We start from the raw sequence: 20982 nt of genomic DNA on the forward strand, positions 1-20982 counted from the left end.
AAGGTTAAAAAGCTTTTTGAAGGGTTTGGGAAAGAAAGAGGGCTTCTGAAATGGGTTTAAAAGCCCTCTTTCGAAGGGAGTTTTACTTGCGATTCCGTCACAATAAAATCGTATTGTATTGGTCGATATGCTACCGTATCGAGTATCAACCGATACGGTGCCAAAATGCACCGATACTCAATGATACAGTCACGATACAGCATCGATACAACAAATAGATATGACACATTCAATTTGATACTATGTACCGTGCCGAAAACTTACCGGAATGATACGTATCGGCTGATACGTGACAAAATTTTGAACCTTGAGCTAGCCTAGTAGCCTTGCTCCTCTTGGGACATGGTTCTAGATTATCATTGATCCCCAAGCTTCACTTATGAATCGGGATAATCATTAAAGAGGAATCTCCAAACTGGGTTTTAATGGAAGATGATGCTGGTCACTGGTTCATCAAAACACACGAATATAATAATCTATATGCATCTGTATCTGTAATAGGGGATTAGCAGGAAGCCAGGAACTTGCTTCACTATTTTTAGTGTCTAAATTCTAAACTACGATTTCCACAAGAGGGCAGGAGGGCATAATGTTGTTGTCATCTTGCATCTCACCGCCCTGCACGTATCTATGTATCGGAATTTAGAAGCAACATCTCTGGGTTTCAAGTCTCAACAGTGGAGGACTTGAATGTACAGCCGGCGGATTTTCAGAAATCAGAAATTATAATCAATATATTAGGCGTTTGAACTTGCCATCTTGGTCATCTGATTCAGTGAGATCGGGTTCATCACACATGGGGATGGTATAGTATGGGCTAAGCGTTGTACTTGATTGGATTTAAATGAATGAAGGTCAGTTCAGGCTCACCCAGACCCAGAGCGTTCCCCCAGAAGTCTGAGAGTGTTAGCGGCAACATGAGCCTCACCGAACAGATTTTGGCCGTCAAATCCTTCACTTCTTTTGATCCTGTTTCTTTCGTCCATGTACGTTAAGGATGCTCTATATTTCCCTGCTACATCAATCTAAAATGATTTTGTAATCGGGCTGGTTTTGGGCCAAATTCAGTTTGGACATCCACTCACTCAGGTTCGTTTACCACTTGGGCCCCAGTTACTTACCCGGGTAAATACCATTATCTGGGTAAATTTAAACACTTACCCGATAAGTGCATTTGCCCATGTTTCTTTATTTTTCAAGTAAATAAGGTTATGACCATTTTGTCATAAAAATCCATTATTAAAAGGGGCATTTTTGTCTCATTCAAGTGTTAGCAACTTTTTTCCTATTTGGGAAGTTATTTATCCACCTAGGAAATGTGTATACCCATGAAAAAAAACTTTCCCTGATCCCCACATTAATCTGAAAAATGAACTCCCCTTCGATGAAATTGCAACATTGGCGATAAACAGACCAAATCTTGGTCTCCTGCAAGTTATCTGCACACATAGCACCTGACCAAATCTAGTTTTCATCATCTCATCTTGCTTCCTGCTCGGTCCACGGCTGGCCCTGGGATAATAATCAGGAATTATGCAAGTAGACCCATAACCTCTCCATGTTGTAGGATGTTCCTCGTGGAAGCAGCAGAGGCTTTGGCAGTTAGGTTAGGTTGCACTCCAGATCTCATACCCACAACATTTTCTCACATCCCTACCACAAGACACTGCCGTCATGTATTGGCGTTCCAACATCCCAGTGGAGGATTGCACCTCCATGTAATCTTTCCTCGGGCTTTCTCCTCTAATAAAATTTTCTTGCACCAAAATAAAAAAAAGGAAACAATATACTGCCTAAGGCAGCTGCAAATAAGTTTCATACCCAAATATTAGAATGTTTGTAGTCAATGCTTCAAAATTTATAAATTTATTATTTGTGGAACAATACGGTTCTAATAATTCACTATTTCACAATTTTGCAGGCCATATTTATATTTACCTTTACCAGTTATTCTTCATTGTCCTGGTAAGCTTCTAGAAACCGTCTGATTGTAAGCCGTTCCTTTGTTGTAAGATCAGCATCATCACTGGACAACCTGTTCCTCAGCTCTGAACTAGTACTGTAGGGATCACTGACCTGTAAGAAGAAAAGATAACATGTGATGAACTCCTACAAGGAATTGACAGTTAATTGGACCTAAGGTTAAGTAGTTCCAGATGGGTTTGGGTATACGCAGTTAGTTTCATTAGTTAACAATAAATTCTGTCATATCTTAATAAATATTCAGAGAGAAAACTTGTACTGGAATTGGCAGAATCAACATTTCAGAGAGGCGATTCTTACTTGGATATAATTGTTGACATAGCCATCTTTGTTGGGGGATGTTACAAGCTCATGTTTGTTGCAAGTCCATTCGCCATCTACAATGTACTTGTACTCATAATGCCCTTCCTGTAAGAGAACAATCTTAGTGACCACCCTGCTTTACTTTTCCAGTTCTGAAACATTAGCAGGGACTTCCTCTCTGAAAGAATCAAGCTCAACCACAATTCTCTATTACCAAGTGACCCAGTGTTGAGAAGGCTGGATTGAGTTTGAGAATTAAAATTCATGATTAGATGTCTTCCATTCCAAGGGACCTGTTACAAGCGAAATGGGGTCCTGGGGACGGGGAGGGGGTGGGGTACTGCCAGCTGAAGAATCAATATCATATTGGTTCTAACATAGTAAACAACAATTTGGACACCAGAAGCCACTAAATGTCAAGGGTTTTCATATCTGACACTGAGTTCCATATGATGAGAGAATGTGAACATTGGCCTTTTAGTACAAGTGTAGCTCTAGATGCTTCATGTTTCCAGAACTTTCAGTTATCCCTATGTTAATTTACATTCAGCCTAAAATATCAACTGCAAGTTTGAAAATGATGATATAATCAGAATGAAACAACAATTGTAAGTTAAAATTGTGAAAAAGGATTTTAAAATATTAAAAATTAAATTTTAAAGAAAAGATCCAGGAATTAAAACAAGGAGAAAAACAAGTCCACAGTGGCAGAAGATATAAAATTCCTACAGCTACAAATGTGGTTATAGTAGTAGACTGAAATATAAATGAAGGTGCAAATATTTTACACAATATGAAATTTATACTAACCGGCAATTCCCGCTCAAGCACCCACAACCTTTGCTCCTCATCAAATTTCAGTGGTATTCTCTACAAAAATTTCAAAAAAGAAATAATCAAAGCCATCAGAAAAGAATCATTGGATGAAGTTCCCAGTGATGTAACAAGGGAGTTAATGAATCCAACTAATGTAATCTCATTTCCTTTTAGATTCCTTTAGACAGAGAGAAACTCAAGTTTCAAAACCAAGAACCCCCCTTTTTGTTAGTGTTGTTTTCTCATAATACAAGACATTCTTCATCAGACAGCATTTGATTCCTAAATCTTAATCCTAAAAGATAAGGAGCTACAACTAAAGTTACAAGACCAATTTCTTTATATATTGGCCAAGAATTTAGGACCATGGCATCAACTTATTAGGGATTGCCCCAGGGGGCTTGGTCAGGGGTCTGGAGGTGGAGCTATTGGTCCATCACTTAGCTTGAAAAGGTGCAACATTGGGCTGAGGCGCATACCCGAGCAGAGGAGGAAAGTGCACTAAGTGCACACCTTTTCAAAGGGGCTGTGCTTGGGCCTAGGTAAGGTGCACGCCTTGAAATGCACCTTGCCTGTGTGCCTAGGTGTGCCTTTTTAATCACTGACTGATCTAGAAATTGGTTTCTTACCATGGTTTTTAATGTCCCTGAAATTTGTCAATATTTACCACAAAAATTTCCATTTTAGCTAAAATATCTATAAACAACATTTCCATAATTACATAATGTGGATGAGATTCTCACTATACTATTATCAAAATAGACCATATGTTGATCTTTATGTAAATGCCACAAAAAAGACATTTATTATAAGCAAACAAAATGTTGGTGGAAATAAGACATATCTTGACCTAATTCAGATTTGCAATTTTTGTACGTTTTTCCATGGTAACGTATTATACATGGCTTCAGTGGGTACTTAATCTTGTTATGATCATCATATGTGGCTCCTTTTGCATTTTCTTAGTTATTTTAATATTTACCATTTCTAAATTAATATTTTTCTGTGGTTCTATGTGAAATCTCATTTTCATAATGTTTTCATCAAGTTGAAAAACTTTTACACTCCTCAGAAGTTCCTACGAAATTTCCACAATTTTTTTTTGAAAAAGAAATTTCCACAAAATTTTGATGCTTCATTCATTGAAAATTTCCCCAAAGTTGAATTTGCAAACCTTGACTTTAGACATTCTCACTGCAAGAAACTTAACAGCTAAAATGAACAATAAAAAACTGTTTGGAATATTAAGAAGTGCAGAACATATTTCATGGTGTAATTTTAAGGTGTTACCTGGCCCCATCCAATATCAAGTCCAGAGATTTCCACTGAGGAGCAGTTGTTACCTTCCCATGTCAAAGTAACAAGGTTCTTTGCAAATCCTGTGAGCTACAAAATACAATGCAGATAACTCTAAATACCCTACAAACTATATTTTGCCAAAGGTAAAGAATAGGAGTGAGGACTCACTATATCAGCTGTTGCACTCCTTATGGCATCCAGTTTTGGAAAGCATGAGCGTTTACTCTACAAGCAAAGAAACAACATGCTAATTCAGAGAAATTGAGAACAAATATTTATTTAGAAAAATGAATCCCCTCCAATAATACAGTTCCCTTCTCCCAACATTCAATGGGCATTACTTTAGTTGGTAAAACTTGCATAATTTTATAAAGATAGGTAATTCCAAAAATACATTTACCTATAACATAGCAAACCATGATTAATGGAAGTATGTGAGTTAATTCTCTCTTACGAGTGAACATGTTATATTTTCTATGAATTTCATTATACAGCTGCTCTCATCTGTTTGAAGATCTAGAATAACTCCAAGTTTAGGATCTTCTTATCAAATAACCTTCCCAAATGTCAAAAAAAGACCTTTTCTCAAAAAAAAAAAAAAAAAACAAATGTCAAAAATCTTCCACTCTAATTTGCAGTATGGAATCCTTTCATATTTGTGGTTTTGTTATTCCTAGAAGCAATTATTTCTTTTTGAAACCATATGATGCAAGCAATGCCATAAAAAGTTTACTTCATGGAAAATGAGGGGCCTATATATCTGTCCAAATTGGGTTCACTTTCCTCTTCCCACTCAATGTAGGACGCTAGGACCATCCACCTCCTGGTTACTTTAGCTATTAAATATAAAAGCAAATTCGTTTTGAAGGATGAGACCATTTAAATAACACGAGTAATAATGCATACATAGAAGTAATTCCAGATACCTTGCATTGTCAGTGGTGTGCATGCGCATATGTGCATGACCCTTTTCTAATGATTCAAAAATGTTACTTGAGGAATGCTAGCTGGAAATCCACAAGATGCATTGCACCTTTCAAGCATTTTGACACAGTGGGATCAAAGAGAGAGATCAGGCCATGAAATTAGCAGGTCCCACATTACATTTCAATGTCTTGCAAATAAAAAAAAAACGGAACAAACAAGGTGCAGTGCCTGCTATTATCCCTCATCTTATTTTTTACTCATGGGATCCAGAATAGTGAGGACCAAATTTGTGTAATTTTGGTAAGGCATAAAACATGATTTATCTTTTTCTTTCAAATCTGCATCCTTAATAACAGTTTAGAGCTCTATTTCACAGGTATTCAACAATATATCCAACCAGAAAGAGAAGTGCTGAGCGAAGATTCGAGTCACCTGTAGCAAATTGTGTGCTTCACTAAGCTTAAAGCCTTGAACCCAAGACATGTATGCCAACTGCAATTAATAAAATCCTTTGTTATATTAATGTTAAAAATTTCTTTTATTATCTCATGGAAGAAAAATAATATCATGACAATTGATGAAATAGCACAGGAAAACCTTTTTGGTTTCTGTTTCTAATCTAAGATGAAACCAATTAGATATATGACCTTTAAGTAAAAAGAAACATACATATATGATATATACATACATTCTTCCTACTACCATCTCCTATAGGGAACATTTTACCAGCAAATAGAATAGTCCACTTTTCATATGTGCAATTGAGAATGCTATTAAAAATGCTGCTTGTGTTTAGTTTGATCTTTGGCCATCAAACTGGAGCTTCACTTTAAATTTTATGCTCACTCTTTTATGTTTTATTTCTGTCAATCTAATGTAGAGACGACAAAATGAAGCCACTTCGGCTTCTTTTCTTGTTTTGTTTTTCTTTCTTTGTTAATGTTAGTAGGTGTTTCATATTGGCTGGACATAGGTGTTGATGGATCTTACTTCTGAGCAATATGGTGGGAAAAGTGAAATTTGTTTTGAGTTAGGAAATTAGCAGGAGGGTTGACAAATGCAATATGTTGTCTCATGTGTGGACAGGTGGCACACTCTCATTTTGTTGGAAGTGTGTTAGAAGCATTTGTGTTGGGAGAAGATACGAACTCTCATCCATGTTAACATACACACTTCTGCCAACTCATTTTTTGGACATGTTTCTTGACTGCCTAAAACTCTACCCCATACAGCATAACTGATCTTGCAACTGTTTTATAAAATTTTCCTTTTAACCTAAGTGGTATTCTCCTATCACATAAACTCCTGATGCACCCTTCCATTTTTCCATCCTACATATATAATAAAGATAATCGTAAAAAACAGAGGATGTTAAATAAACAAAATAATAGTCCACATGAGTGGATAATAAAGGATTAAAAAATAATGCTCAATTTTGGGGGTGAAAGGCTAAAGGATGATATAAAAGTTATTATCTCTTAAAAAACCTCTAGGCTAAATGGCAATGCTAAAATTAACTAATACTTCAGAAACAAATCTGAAATTCTTACCGCAACAGCAGGAGCTCTTCCCATCCCAGCAGTACAATGTATGTAAGTCACACCTCCATTGTGTTTTATGGCCTTGTATAATTTGCTCAACACAGCTGGAAGTCTCATTCGTAGATCAAAGCCATCAAAATCTCTGCTTCATCTCAAATAATATTGATGGATCAGGGGGCAGTACAAAAAGCAAAGCAGTTGTAAAGAATGAATTAGAAACTAATGTAAATAAAAATGTGAAGAACTTGAACTTACAGTGAAGGGATTCTCATGCTTTTAGTGTTCAGTAGAAGGGAAGGAAACAAAAGGGAAGATCCAAAAGACCATAAAAATTTATGCCAGTAGGACTAATGTATCTTGATATATTCTTATTTACCAAAATAAGATTTGAGGTATGCAACTTTGTTTCATATAGAATTAGTCACAAAAAAAAAAAAGATTCCTATAGTATTTGAGCTTCATGAAAATAAGCTTGATACTGCTAATGCGAAGGGACTAATATGTTGAGTTTCAGAATCAGCTAGTGTTTGTACCATTTTACTATTATCTACCTTTTTAATTATTCTTTTGGTCCATATCAGGAATACGTCAAACATCAAAATATTACACAAAGGTAAACAAGAAGTCCAAAGAGAAAAGTCAAGATCACCCTCCTTTTACTTTGACGGTGATACCTTCAATGGTTCACCGTGAGAGACTTCCTAGCCTTTCTCCCCTTGAGAGCTTCCTTCCAGCAATAGTAGTAATCTTCAATGGAGATCCCTCTTCATCTTTGCTAACCTAACTGTTGAAGTTAATTGTCTCCACAACATAGATTGCCGTATGCCTCTGAACCACATTACCCTTTATAGAAATTGCCACTCCTCCAGGTTATATCTTACATATCCTTGTCAATTATTCTTTCAGACGAGATGGTGCCAAATCATCTGAAAATTGAAACCTAGGGGCATAAACATCACCTCCTATGGGTCCACACCCTTTTTATACCCACTGCAATAGCATGAGACTCACTTGTAAACTTGCCTATCATTGAGCTGTTCCCTAAGGTGAGCTCCATCATCTATCATTCATTACAAGCTCGGAGATATCCACCAAATTGCCTGAGGTACTGCAAATAGAGGTTTTAGTTTCAAAATGTTTATGACTTCAGAGACAAATAAATCTAAAGATTGAGACTCTTTTGAAGTACAGATATTATGGGGATTCACAACAGGCAAAGCCCAAAACTTAGATAGCATATGGTGAAAAAATTGGGCTAAAGAGTAGATCCTATCCTTGAAAAAATCTCCATAGTTTGGAAGTGTTCGATACTTTGTCTATTTTATCTTTAGTTAACAAGTAAAGAGAAGGGTGCAGACAACCAATTTGGAACTGGGATAATATAATTCAACAATAATTGTCCATAGAATCTTGAGGTTTTCAATTGGATGCTTACAACTTCTAACACCTTTAGATTTTTCCAAGTAGCAAACTTGGTTGGTTCTGCTATCATTTTATGTAAGTGTAATTTTTGCAATTTTAGTAGAAACAAGTGGTAGTGATAAGTAGTTTGATGACTAATACCTGATTTTCTTCTAAGGTCCCTACAAAAACCAAGAACTTAAAAGCAAATTGGAGGAACTAAACAGAAACTTCAGAAGACGTCTTCCTTTTGAAGGGATAGGGGATATGGACACGGAAATTTCAGATTCAGCCTACTCTCACCCAACCAAATGTCCTCTTGGAACCATATCTATCTCCCAAAACAGGCACCATATCTACTGTAAGGTAAGAAGTGAAAAAAATGTTTAGATAATAATCCCTCCAAGGGCAGTGAATGATGATATTGAAAGACAAAATCCACACCATAGGGCTGCATCCTCCCTTCCAAATCCAACTTACAGTCCTTGCTCAATTTACAAACAGTTTCTCAATTTCTATATGGGACCTCTTTGGTATCTCCAGACTCCTATAGAAAGTTTCTCCAGATCTGACTATCACCAAAGCATAAAGAAAATGACCAATGCTATAAAGTTTCATGCTGATATAATGTTTTTATGTGATTATGGTATAAAATGCATAAATACCTAACAAGTCACCAACTTCAAGTGTTCAGACTAATAAAAACCGAAGACTAGTCTTAGTTGTCAGCATCGGTAAAACTAAATATCCTTTAGAAATAGAATACCTCAAGATCTACAAACGATATTTATCAAAATGAATTACTATGTCTGATAACTCACTGTATTGGAGCACGTAAGTGCTCAATATCGCCACACCGGCTTGCATATTCTCGAATTGGATTAATGTCAACCCCAAAATATCTAATAATAATAGTAAAGGAAATGATCAAATGTGTGCACTTGGAAACACAAACATGTTATGGCTGGATTTGACAGCATAATGTGATGGATGTTAGAATAGAAGAGGCAAAGATTTTATCTTTCCAAAATACTTTTGGGATACACAAGATCTGGATCTTGTTGTAAGCAAAATATAGTTTTAACTCCAATATTCCGTAGCTTGTCAACATCTTCAGGAGTCTGCACATGAAAAGATTCAAGTTATAGATAATTTTAGAATTGACAAATATTAGCAAATTTAAAAGTAGATTTGGGGATCACCTGCAGGCATGATCCAACAATCAAATCTGGAAGGATAAAATTGTAGTTCATTCCCAATTCATGTTTATAGGTCAACACTGTATTCACAATTTATTTATAAGAGAGTAGTTAGTAGAATCTCAGAACCAGATATAAGTAAACCAGGAAAGACAATTCCAGAACATCGTTCAGTTTAAGTGGTCTTGGGAATAGGATACGTGCACTGTGATTGAAGAAAATCTGGGGCATTGTTGGAACACATCTAGTCTTAATGTGATGAAACATGGTACTCACCATAATTCACAGATGTCACAGATAAGGAAAGCTTCCAGTAGGTGTCGTCCTAATTACAAACCAACATATAGGATGGTGTTGAACTTACCAGCACCCATAGCTTGGGTCATGTTGTTACTATATGTCTCAGATTTCTCTTCCTGTTCTTCAGATCCACTCATCTCAGTACTGGACAATGACCCGGAAAATGCCTGAAGACAACAATGTTAGCCATCTTTTTATACTACAAGTTCAAAATAGGCTCAATTAACACATCCAGTGACAATGCAACTAACACATTGGAATTGAAGGTTCATTTAGACTGGATTACTGAGATAATCATCTATTATAGCCCTGTTGTAAGCATTTACAGGTATAACTTCACTCCCAGGACAGAACAGCTTAGGTAAAACATTGTATGATCTGTTTGTTATGAGATGCTGAGTTGCTGATCGTTCAATTAAGGATCTCTCATTATCCTCTAGTCTAACGTTTTTAAGTTTCATCATTTAATAAAAAATGATCAGTGTTGCATGGAATCTCCTAAATGGATGAATGTCAGTGCTGGACACATGTTGGCTCTAACACTCCACAGATTCTTGGGGGACACTTCTATTGACATTTTTCTTTTTCTCAGTGCATTTTTGACATAAACAAATAGTTAATGTGCACATTGCCAGTATTTCCAAAAAAAATGTTATTAAGTAGCAAAGTTAATCTTCTAAAAACCTTTTATATAGGTTTGAAATGTCAAAATTCAACACATATGGAGTATTTTAGTTTACACCTGTCTATAGAAATGCCTGCAATTTTTCATATTGCCAAGTAGAAACCTAGACATGCATCAGATTTCGGTTCTCATGTCTGTGTGCAAAGCTCAACTAAATTAGAAGGGATATAGGGTTGAGCCTGTTCAAATGTGTATGAAGGCTAGAAAAAGCATCAACAAGAAAAGGCAGAAAAATCTTGATAAAACAACAAGCGCTATGACAAAATAAGTAATTGAAAAAAAAAAAAGATAACTACATAGCATATATATAGAGAAACTCAACCCAGAAAAAAGATGATACAAATGATGAAAAACTCAGAACACTTGCAATACACTTACATTTAATCTATGCACCACGACACAGAGAAAGAAGACAAACTGAAACAAACCAAGTTCCTATAACCGAATTACAATGCATTGCCCAAAAGATACCTTCGTGATGATAAGTCGGGGAGGTTTAGCTGAATTCACCATGCTCTGCATTCGATCAAAGAATAATAATAATAACAACAAAACAAAACATAAACTGCGAGATTCTAATGATATTCATGCCTAACGAGTATACCAGTGGATTAACAAAGCTTAGAGGCTTCCTTTCATGGCTTCCAAGACCATTTAAAGGCACGGCAGAGAATCTGACATCAAAGAAAAGATTTTCCATTTGAGAGGAGATTCTCAGATTCAATCAAATAAAGAAGATAAAATCGAAGAATATATGAAGAGAAAATGAATCAATTCACCTCGAAAAATTCTGAAGACAATTCATTTCAATCGAATTAAGAAAAAAATGGCAAGAACAAAAAAATATCAAGCAACAGAGAGAGAAGAGAAACTGTTACCAGCAGAGTTCGTGCTTTGCAGTGTTGATATTTTTTCCTCTGCTCCAATTATAGGGAGCTAGAAAAAGGCATTCGTCTTTCGTTGGAATCTCGAAAATGCCACCCACTTATTCTGTGTGTCAGTGTGTGCCTCTCTCATTGGATGCAAAGGAATTCCACGTGCACTTTCATTCGTTTCTTGATTGAATGGGGGCCCAGCTATTTTATTCAAAATTACTTAAAAGGTGTTCTTCGAGTAAAAATTATAAGGAAGAGTTAGAAAATCTCTGTCTTTGTTCCATTGTCTCTGGGCATATAATATTTTTTAGGCAAAGAATATGCGTTCAAAGTTGAGACGTGTGTGACTGTGTGTGTGTGGACTTGGAGAAAGCCCATTGCTGGAGGAATGCGTGCTGGGCCTTTATGAGATTAGCCCAAGCCCGGCCTCGTCAGAGTGTTCTTGGTTTTAACCAGCCTGATCCCAAACTAAGCCCAATTCTCTCTACCTAATCCAGGCCAATTATCCGATTTTAATAAATTTACTGATAGTTAAGAATCTTATGTAAATATTATTGTTTTATTAAAAAATAAAAGTACAGTGATTATGAATTTATTTGTATTGTTGTTTTATTAAAAATAAATCTGTAGATGTGTTTGGATGCAGTTTTAGGCCTGGTCCGGGAGGTCAGGCGGGCTGGGCCAGTTTTTGTCCAAACATAGCCATTGTTTAGATGAATCATGAGTTCATAACCCAACTAGTTTGATAAGGCGAATAGTATAGAAGGCTAAATCTGTGCAAATCATTTTTAAATGTAGAAGAGGGGTGAGCCCAAGGGCTAGCCTGACACAGTTGAATTTCAGGCCCAAACAATTACTGGGGGCCCAAATTTACACCCCAACATTTGGAGATGTGGACGGTGGAGTAAACCATTGAGCATATGCAAAAAGTCACAAGCCTCTTACAGTCTACATCCATCTGAAGCGGGGCATATAAGATAATTTTAACAACATGAAGGGCAATTTTGAATCGTGATACATTTGAGAAGAATATGAAAGGATCCAAGTAGAGAATATCTGGGATGGGTAATAGAAGCATTTTGTCGCCATTGCTGACCAGGTAGTTTAGTAGCTAAACATTGGCCATCAATGAAAGATACAAAAGAAATATCCGAGGGTCTTTTAGTCTTTAGCCGCAAGTTGAAATCGGAATAATCTATTCATATAGTCTGTTTGGTTCAGACAGGAATTGGAATTAGAATAATTTGGAATAGGATTTCATTTCCAAAGAAGAGCGAGTGAATAACCATTCCCTCAGATGGGGGAATGCCGTTTCAGTAGGATTAGAAATGTGATTTCAATTCCATTCAACCAAACAGTTGGAACTAGAATGATCCATTCTAATTTTGATTCAAAGCCCCTATTCCCATAAACCAAGCAGACCGTTAGGCATTTCTTAGTCCTAAATCCCAAAAATAATGGCTATGAATATGATCTATTCTAGTTGGTGCCTGTTTGGGAGGGTTGAATCTCAGCAGCTTCTAGCTTTCGAGGCGGGGCCCCAAATGGCATCCTATGAAGTATGTTTAGTGAGAAACCCGGAGGAATGGCAAGAAGGCTATCCATAAACTATTCCTAAATACATTTTATTGTCAAAATACATAAAAATATCTAACTTTTAAATTTCTTCTTCACTTTATGAAATAACCCATGAGAACTAACCCTTAGCCCTTGCGTATTTATTCCTCCTTTTCTTTCCTCAATCCGAAGAACAAAATAAGAGAAAAGAACATACTCTTACACCTTTTCTTTTTTTTTTTTCCCTCTAAAAAAAAAGTGCAAATTTCATTCTTTTTCTAACCTTACATACAAAAGAAACTTTTTATATGTAAAACCTATCTTAACCTAAAAGATGAACCATACCCACTATTAGACTATGACATATAATCCAATAGTTGAAATATATTAAAATATAAGACATATCTTCAACAAGAAATTTTGAATACAAACAAACCAGAGGTCATATGGATTGAGCTGAAACAACTCCCATCATCTTTCTAATCCAGTTTGTGAAACAAATTGATGAGCTTGAGAGGTTATCTAAGAACTTTTTCATCTGAAATCATGTGTCTCCTTTTTTGTAGTTAAAATACCTCAATGACACTAAGGCCCTGTTCGCTTTTCGGTAAGTCATTTATCCAGATAAGTGCATTTACCCATGTTCTTTTATTTCCCATATAAATAAGATAATGACCATCATATTCATAAAAATCCATTATAAAAAAGGGCATTTTTGTTCCGTTCAAGTGTTGGCAACTTTCCCCCATGTGGATGGATACATGATGCTCAGGAAATTAAACTTTCCATGATCCTCACATAAATTTGAAAAAAGAACATAAATTTCTTGGTCAATAGAAATCAAAATTCCGTTGACCAACTTTCCCACCTCTCAAATTTTCAAAAAATAACGCCCCGAGTATTTAACTGCAAAAAGAAGATAACTCCTTAAAAAGTAGGAATGAGATTTTAATCATCAACTGTCACAAATCATTACAAATCCATAACTGTTATTAAAAACCCACGATTAGCTGTTACAAACCAAATTCGACTGTTACAATTCTATACTCAACTTTTACAAAGCGTTACAAACCATTAAAAATACTCCGGGATTTTATAATCTACCATCCCTCATTAGGGTACAAATCGTTACAAATCCATACCTAATCATTATCAAATGTTTACAAACCCATATTCAACCATTTCAAACTTATATGCGATTGATGCAAACCATTCTCAATCGTCACAAAACCATACTCCACCCTTGCTTTTGGATTAAAAGCAACGAGGCTTGAACTAAACATGGCAGCAGGCCTATTTTAGTCCAAAACTCAATGTGGTATATCAATTTTCTTTGTCTTGGACTAAACTTCTTCCTTGGTTTTAATTTTTTTTTTCAAGAAACCAAGGCTATGTTTGATATCAATGCAGTTAACACTTTGGAAAATGATAAATCATTTTGGGTCATGTGTACTTTTTGTGCTTTACACGTGACAATTTTTGATTATGATGATAAAAATAAATAATATGTTTCTAAATTTTTTACAACATTTTTCACATTTTCATGTCTATAAAAATTATTATTGTTTAATTGTCACACTTTCTTTTATTTAATATGATGTATATATGATATTAGAGATGTGCGTAAGTATTTTCTACATTTTTTGTATATTTTATACTTTTATCTTTTTAATGTTTATTATTATTTAATTACATCATCTAGGGTTGAGACATTTTATTTGAAAGGTTTTTATTGTTGATTCGCCACCAAATAGGAAACAACTCCATTTTTGGGTTGATTTTAAATTTGTATTTATTTTTATTATCAATAAAAAATAATTATTATTTATCAGACTTATTTTTTTAATATGGTTAATTTATATAAGATTCAATGAAGGAGTGAGAGTTAATACATTAAACATAATGTTTAAGGGAATTTAATAGGTTCCAATAAATGTAAATGGACCTTAATACCCTAAATATAAGACTTAATGGGAGGGGTTTGAATGAAGAGAAAGGTGATTGTTCGACTTACATTTCTCTTATAATTAGAGAGAGAAATTCAAAAATTGGGGATTTTTGTTAAACAAAAGTTCCATACTATCATTCACACATGTAAAGGGTAGTATAGATTAATAGTAATATAGATATTATATGGTACCAATTAGGTGCCTTATAGGAAAAAGAAAAGAGAAAATGTTTTCTCCAAAACAGGAAGCTTCATTTTAATGTTTTCTCAAAAATCTACTTGCACATAATTAACCTGAGGTGAGAATGTTGCTTGTAACTGTTGGAAAACTCTTGAAAAATGCTCAACCAAACCGAGGATATGAGAAAATGCCTACATGGCGCTGATGGAATGGAAAGACATTAGAGAAATGATGATTTGACTTGAAATTAACATATATACAAGCAAGAATATATGTCTCCATGATAAGGAAGGTCATGAAGCTAAGAAGTAGGGATGATCATTTATGACCTGGCCCAGCCTGCTGGCCTTCAAAATTTCCAAACATGAGCAAGCATAAATTCATTCTGTTCAGGTTGGTCAAACCTGCATCATGCCTGCATTTAACATGACCTAGGGACAGCCTAGAAATTATATAGGTATAAAATCTTACAAATATGATATATAACATTTACAAATATATATGGCAATATTCGACCCAAACAAGAGAGAGGTTCATGGGTCAGAGGTTCAAACAAAATCATGGACGGATCTACACTACAAGAAAAAAGGTCAAACCGGTGATCGTTAATATATATACACTGTACATAAAATTTTCATATTAAAATGGGTGCTAAAAATGTAGAAAATTAGATTTTTTTTTTTTAATTTCAGCCATATTAGATTGGATTGGATTCTCAAATTATCGGGAGGAACTGTATTGGATGTGGACTTTTCATATTACATTCCGATTGGATTGGATGGGATTAGACCAATTGACAGCCTCATATGCGTGTGTTTCGCCATGGATCATTCCTAAGCATTCCCATCCAGTGCTTGCTTCTATCCGTCTAGTCAACCCACATCAGTGTTTGATTGCTTGCAGCATTAGAAGTCTAAACCAGCCCAAGTTTCGTATTTTACACTATTATTCCAAAACTAACCCTTTTTAATGATACAAAAGTTGAAATGTAAAGGGTATTTTAGTTTTCAAAAAATAAACTATTAATTGTCAAATTCCCATTCCCAACTCACCACGTGAATTTCGGTAAGAAACCTTCTTCTACCATGCTATTAGCTGGTCTCTCTCTCTATATATATCTTACTTACTATACGCTCTTCCCTTATATATAATATATATAAGCTTTGAAACCCAGTTCCAACGTCCAACCTCTGAAGCCATGGCCATTCATGACAGAGCTCGGCAATTAATAATCCAGTTGATTTCTTCACTACTGCTTCTACTCCTTTTAACATGCGTTTCTGCAACACCAATAATTCGAACCCCACGAATGGGCGTCCTGCGAATGCGAAGCATGAAGGATAGGAAGGTGGACGTCATGGCGGAATCAACCTCTCAATGGGCGGACTACAAGGTTTATTACCACAACCAGACTCTCGATCACTTCAACTATAGGCCGGAGAGCTACACAAACTTTCGACAGAGATATGTGATGAACGCCAAGTACTGGGGTGGTGCAAATACCAGCTTTCCCATCTTCGTCTACCTTGGAGATGAGGCAGCTTTAGATTTTCAAATTGGTTCTGCGGGGTTCCTGTCCGACAATGCCCCTAAGTTTAAAGCCCTTTTGGTATATATAGAGGTAATAAAGAGATAGAGAGAAAAATCATTAATCTTCTCATTAGTCTTTCTTGATGAATCTTGTGTTTTTTGGTGGGATTTGAATTAGATTTTAATTTAGTTTAACTTAGATTTGAAAATATGAACCATTGTTATTATTAATATTATTATTTTGATATCTTCAAGGGTTACATAATGGGGGTAGCTAGCCAATCCCCCAGCCTAGATGCAGATGTGATTCAATCCCAAATTTCTGTTATGACTAACAGGAGACCTTACCAATAAGCTGGTTTTACTACAACTTTGACTTTAATCGGAGCAAAGCCCGTTCGAACAGTCTTTACAGCCTTGCATTGAGAATATCTTCACACTTATATGCTTTATTTAATGGAAAGATATTCCCATTGCAAGGTTTTAAAAGGCAATTGGAATGGTGTGGGAATGACCTTTTTTAGTATTAGAATTCTTTATAGCTTTGTAACTGTTTTTTTATTTATATAATATATGTTTTGTAAATTTATACTAATTTAATACAGATTTATATTGAATTCGAATCCATATTTTAGATATCCAGCGGATATTGGATCAGATTGGGATCTCTAAATTCTTATTGGGTTGGATACGGTATACTCGTACCCAAATTCCATCCAATCTATTTGCAGTCTTGCAGCCTATTTTGGGGTTGGCAAGTCATATTTATTAATATTATTTCCTTTTTATAAATATTATAATTCAAATTGGGGCCTCTCTTAATTTTCTTTATTTTTCTTTTCTCCCCGTTTCTTAATTCTTATATACCCATTTATCAAAATTGTGATGTCCTCAAATCATTCCTCTTAATTACATCTCATTTATCAAAATAGCCATGATTTGATGAATGTCTTGAGGGATTAATTGGTATTATTTTTACAGCATCGCTATTATGGAAAATCAATTCCCTTTAGTTCAAGGGAAGAAGCCTTCAGCAATGCCAGCACTCTTGGGTACTTTAGCTCATCACAAGCTATAGCAGACTATGCCGAGATTATTCTACATATTAAGAAAAACTTGTCTGCAGAGAAAAGTCCTGTGATTGTTGTTGGGGGATCATATGGTGGAAGTAAGTAATTATAAACTCATCTTTACATCAGTGTTTCATCACCACTAAATATTTTGGGTTGATTAATATAAATTTGTGAAAAATATATTAGGATTAAGATATTGATATACCCGATATTCAAATATGGGTATTAGTGTTTATCGAGATGGTTGATACTTAGTTTTTTTTTTTACTTCTTTTCTTTTTCTTTTTTTTTTTTTAATTTTATAATAATAGGGAGTTGGGGAAGAGGGCTGGAATGGTATTATCCCATATTGTATTGATATTTTAATCGTTGGAAATATGTGTTAACCTTATCATATTATACATGAGTGTGAGAAGCATCAAATTTGATATTTTAAATAAAAACGGAATGCCAATATGCACATCATATATCAATTGCTTGATTATTCTTTATTTGAGTATTTATTTATTTATCTTTTTTTCAGTGCTGGCTGCGTGGTTCCGTCTAAAATATCCACATATTGCTCTTGGGGCATTAGCATCATCGGCACCAATTCTTTATTTTGATGATATCACACCTCAAGATGGATATTACTCTGTTGTCAGCAAGGATTTTAGAGTATGTAATCAAGTTCAGTCTGTTTAATCTTCACTGATGAAACCATAGAAGAGATCTGAATTGGGTTTCATCTTCTTTGGGTGGTGCAGGAAAAGAGTGAGAATTGCTATAATACCTTAAAGCAGTCCTGGTCTGAGATTGATAGAGTTGCCTCTCAACCAAATGGCCTTTCAATACTTTCAAAACAATTCATGACTTGCTCGTAATTAATTAAACTCAACCTTCATCTCTTTTCCTCTTAATCCTTAGCTTTAGACATTAATTGAAGTTGTGTGTTGTTTGTTTGCCTGTTAGCCCAATAACCTCAGCTTCCCAGCTCAAGGATTATTTGGACTCTAATTACTGTGAAGCTGCCCAATATGCTTCTCCTTCAGGAGATGAAGTTTCAAGGATTTGCAATGCCATTGATGGAACCTCCAACCATACCGATATTCTTGGTAAAGTTTTTAAAGGACTAGTTGGTTTCAATGGAAACTGGACATGCTATGATGTAAATGCATTCAACAATCCAAGTGAGACAGATGAGGGGTGGAGTTGGCAGGTATCTTCTCTTTCAATTCTCATCATCATATTCATCACTATCTCTTTAAGACATCAAGAGGTCTCTGAAATTTTTTATGAGAACCAAACAATTAAGGGTTGTGTTCTCTTATGTGAATTGTTTTTGTTGTTGTGAATTGTGAAAACAAATTAAAACTCGAAACATGTTCTTGGTTGTATTGTTTTCATTTGGTGATTTGATATCATGTTCCATGAATCATACAACCACTAGTTTGAAGGCTTTCAAATACACACATGAATTGTCTTTTGAAACAAAGCCAACTTATTTCTACTATTCGAAACAAAATAAAAATATAATTTAAGAATCATCATCATCATTCAAGCCTTATCCCAATTATATGGAATTGGCTACATGAATCCTATTTCGCCATTCCATTCTAAAGGGTTTGGGCCCTTTTGTATATCCTTTCTCTCCCCCTTGTTTTTATTTTTAATAAATAATCTTCATTTTATTACCAAAAAATAGAATTTCTTGTAATTTTTTGCTAGCATTGTTGTTGTAAAACAAATGAATGCTAATCAGTATATTGTTTACTTTAGACATGTAGTGAGATGGTAATGCCCATAGCCCATGGTAATGACACTATGTTCCAAGCGGAATCTTTTGACCTAGATGCATTCGTCCAAGACTGCAAGAATGCTTATGGCGTTAGCCCTAGGCCTCATTGGATCACGGTTGAGTTTGGTGGTGATGTAATCTCTCTCTCTCTCTCTCTCTGAATGCCTGTGTTATCTCTCAAATGGACTCATGCCTTGTTGTAATGTAAATTTCAGGATATTAAACTGATCCTTGAGAGATTTGGAAGCAACATCATATTCTCAAACGGACTCAAGGATCCTTACAGTAGTGGAGGGTAAAGAATAGAACTTATATATTATATACCTTCTTCATCCATAGCAGAGATTTGCTCAAGCAAGACATTTAATGGGGTTTTATCTCTTTTAATTTCTATAGTGTGTTGAAAAGCATTTCAAAGAGCCTTCCGGCCATATATACAACTGAAGGTATGCCTTTGGCACCTCCTTTAATTATCAGAAAGATGATTATTTATTTATAAAGGAACGACCAGTACTTAATAAGTTTTCTGGGTTTTGATGAAGAGTATGGAATTAACACATTAATTCAATGCCCTTTTGGTATAAGTTTTAGTTAGCAATATTGCTACCATTAACAAAAGCTTGCTGCTTGCAGGATCCCATTGCTTAGATATACTTCCCTCATTACCAAATGATCCGAAGTGGTTAATCAAGCAACGACGTAGAGAGGTCGAAATCATCTCCAATTGGTTCAGGCAGTACTACACTGATCTTGCAAATCATTGATGTAACTATTAGGCGTTAGAATTACTTTAGCTTAATTACTATTGTTATTAGAATACAAAAATAAGGAATTGAAATTGTTACCTAATTTTTAATGGTATAAAGTTATACTTCAATGTTTCTATTTAATTGGATACAATCTCTCTCTCTCTCATGCATCAAAGATCAAAGTGAAACCGAAACCAGAGCTTATTCTCTTCTTTTCTATGGTGGGTGAATGACTTATTCTCTCAGCTTTTCTATGGTGAGTGATAGACCGTTCACTTTTTTGGCGTGAAAAAGCTAACGACCAGATGTGCTAATTCCTTAATCTACTTTTTGCCTTGACCATATAAGTAGAACCCACCATCCACAAACCGGCCACCTTTATAAAGTGCTCTTCTCCAATCAATAATGTCAATTGTGTGGTTGGGTCCAAAAGTGATGAAAGTCCCATTCCCTTGTTCCATTTTAAGGTGGACCAATGGAACAATGGAATGAGACCATATAGGGACTTTGGATCTCTTGTCCATAAGAATCCTGACCATGTCTATTCACGGCACACTATTCCTGTGCATTGGGAACATCTGTGTATTGAGAACATCTTTTCATGCATAATACTATATAAGATGATGAGATATCCTTTATGGTAGACATGGGCAAAGTTCTTATGGACAGGAGATTCAGACTCCCATCTAGGACTAACAGAGTCTCACCTTTATTTGGTTGAACCCCATATTATGTGAAAGTCTTCGGCCACGTAAAAGTACTTCCCACTGATGAGTATTCTAGAATCTAGTTAATGTATTTAGACCTCCATCTCTTTGTTAATTTTACTTAACAAATC

The 20982-nt window shown here is 35.3% G+C and overlaps 2 protein-coding genes across 5 annotated transcripts; one reads left to right on the top strand and one right to left on the bottom strand.

Moving 5' to 3' along the window:
- Positions 1-1769: 1769 nt before the first annotated feature.
- Positions 1770-11472, bottom strand: LOC148847214 (phosphoglucan phosphatase DSP4, amyloplastic-like). Of its 4 annotated transcripts, none has more exons than XM_088949680.1 (15): positions 11333-11472; positions 11059-11128; positions 10926-10970; positions 9834-9936; positions 9473-9549; positions 9315-9391; positions 9092-9172; positions 6879-7011; positions 5761-5820; positions 4570-4626; positions 4393-4488; positions 3097-3156; positions 2284-2391; positions 1939-2076; positions 1770-1802 (listed from the first exon to the last, which is right to left on the bottom strand). In XM_088949680.1, the coding sequence occupies exons 3-14, from the start codon at positions 10965-10967 to the stop codon at positions 1948-1950; spliced, it is 1023 nt and encodes a 340-aa protein (XP_088805806.1). In that variant the 5' UTR covers positions 10968-10970; positions 11059-11128; positions 11333-11472; the 3' UTR covers positions 1770-1802; positions 1939-1947. The 4 variants fall into 4 exon arrangements, with proteins under 4 accessions (XP_088805806.1, XP_088805804.1, XP_088805805.1 ...); XM_088949678.1 differs by having other exon boundaries at positions 11234-11358; XM_088949679.1 differs by having other exon boundaries at positions 1788-2076.
- A 4596-nt stretch (positions 11473-16068) lies between these two features.
- On the top strand, positions 16069-20285 carry LOC148847215 (uncharacterized). The gene is made up of 9 exons (XM_088950937.1): positions 16069-16636; positions 17527-17713; positions 18142-18275; positions 18365-18477; positions 18570-18816; positions 19377-19529; positions 19611-19690; positions 19792-19841; positions 20029-20285. Exons 1-9 carry the CDS (start codon positions 16214-16216, stop codon positions 20157-20159), a joined length of 1518 nt encoding a protein of 505 aa, XP_088807063.1. The 5' UTR covers positions 16069-16213; the 3' UTR covers positions 20160-20285.
- Positions 20286-20982: the final 697 nt, after the last annotated feature.

This window comes from Nelumbo lutea, chromosome 6 (assembly GCF_056320005.1).
Source record: "Nelumbo lutea isolate HS-2025 chromosome 6, American lotus-T2T, whole genome shotgun sequence".
Taxonomy (NCBI): domain Eukaryota; kingdom Viridiplantae; phylum Streptophyta; class Magnoliopsida; order Proteales; family Nelumbonaceae; genus Nelumbo; species Nelumbo lutea.

Excerpts from the sequence above, each read along its gene's own strand:
- LOC148847214 (XM_088949678.1), bottom strand. The coding sequence starts at position 11,259 with ATGAATTGTCTTCAGAATTTTTCGAG. Across the intron at positions 9,392-9,472 it reads TTGTTGGATCATGCCTGCAG|ACTCCTGAAGATGTTGACAA; the intron begins GTGATCCCCAAA and ends TTTCATGTGCAG. Across the intron at positions 9,173-9,314 it reads CAACAAGATCCAGATCTTGT|ATATTTTGGGGTTGACATTA; the intron begins GTATCCCAAAAG and ends TATTATTATTAG.
- LOC148847215 (XM_088950937.1), top strand. The coding sequence starts at position 16,214 with ATGGCCATTCATGACAGAGCTCGGCAATTAATAATCCAGTTGATTTCT. Across the intron at positions 18,478-18,569 it reads AAACAATTCATGACTTGCTC|CCCAATAACCTCAGCTTCCC; the intron begins GTAATTAATTAA and ends TTTGCCTGTTAG. Across the intron at positions 18,817-19,376 it reads ATGAGGGGTGGAGTTGGCAG|ACATGTAGTGAGATGGTAAT; the intron begins GTATCTTCTCTT and ends TGTTTACTTTAG.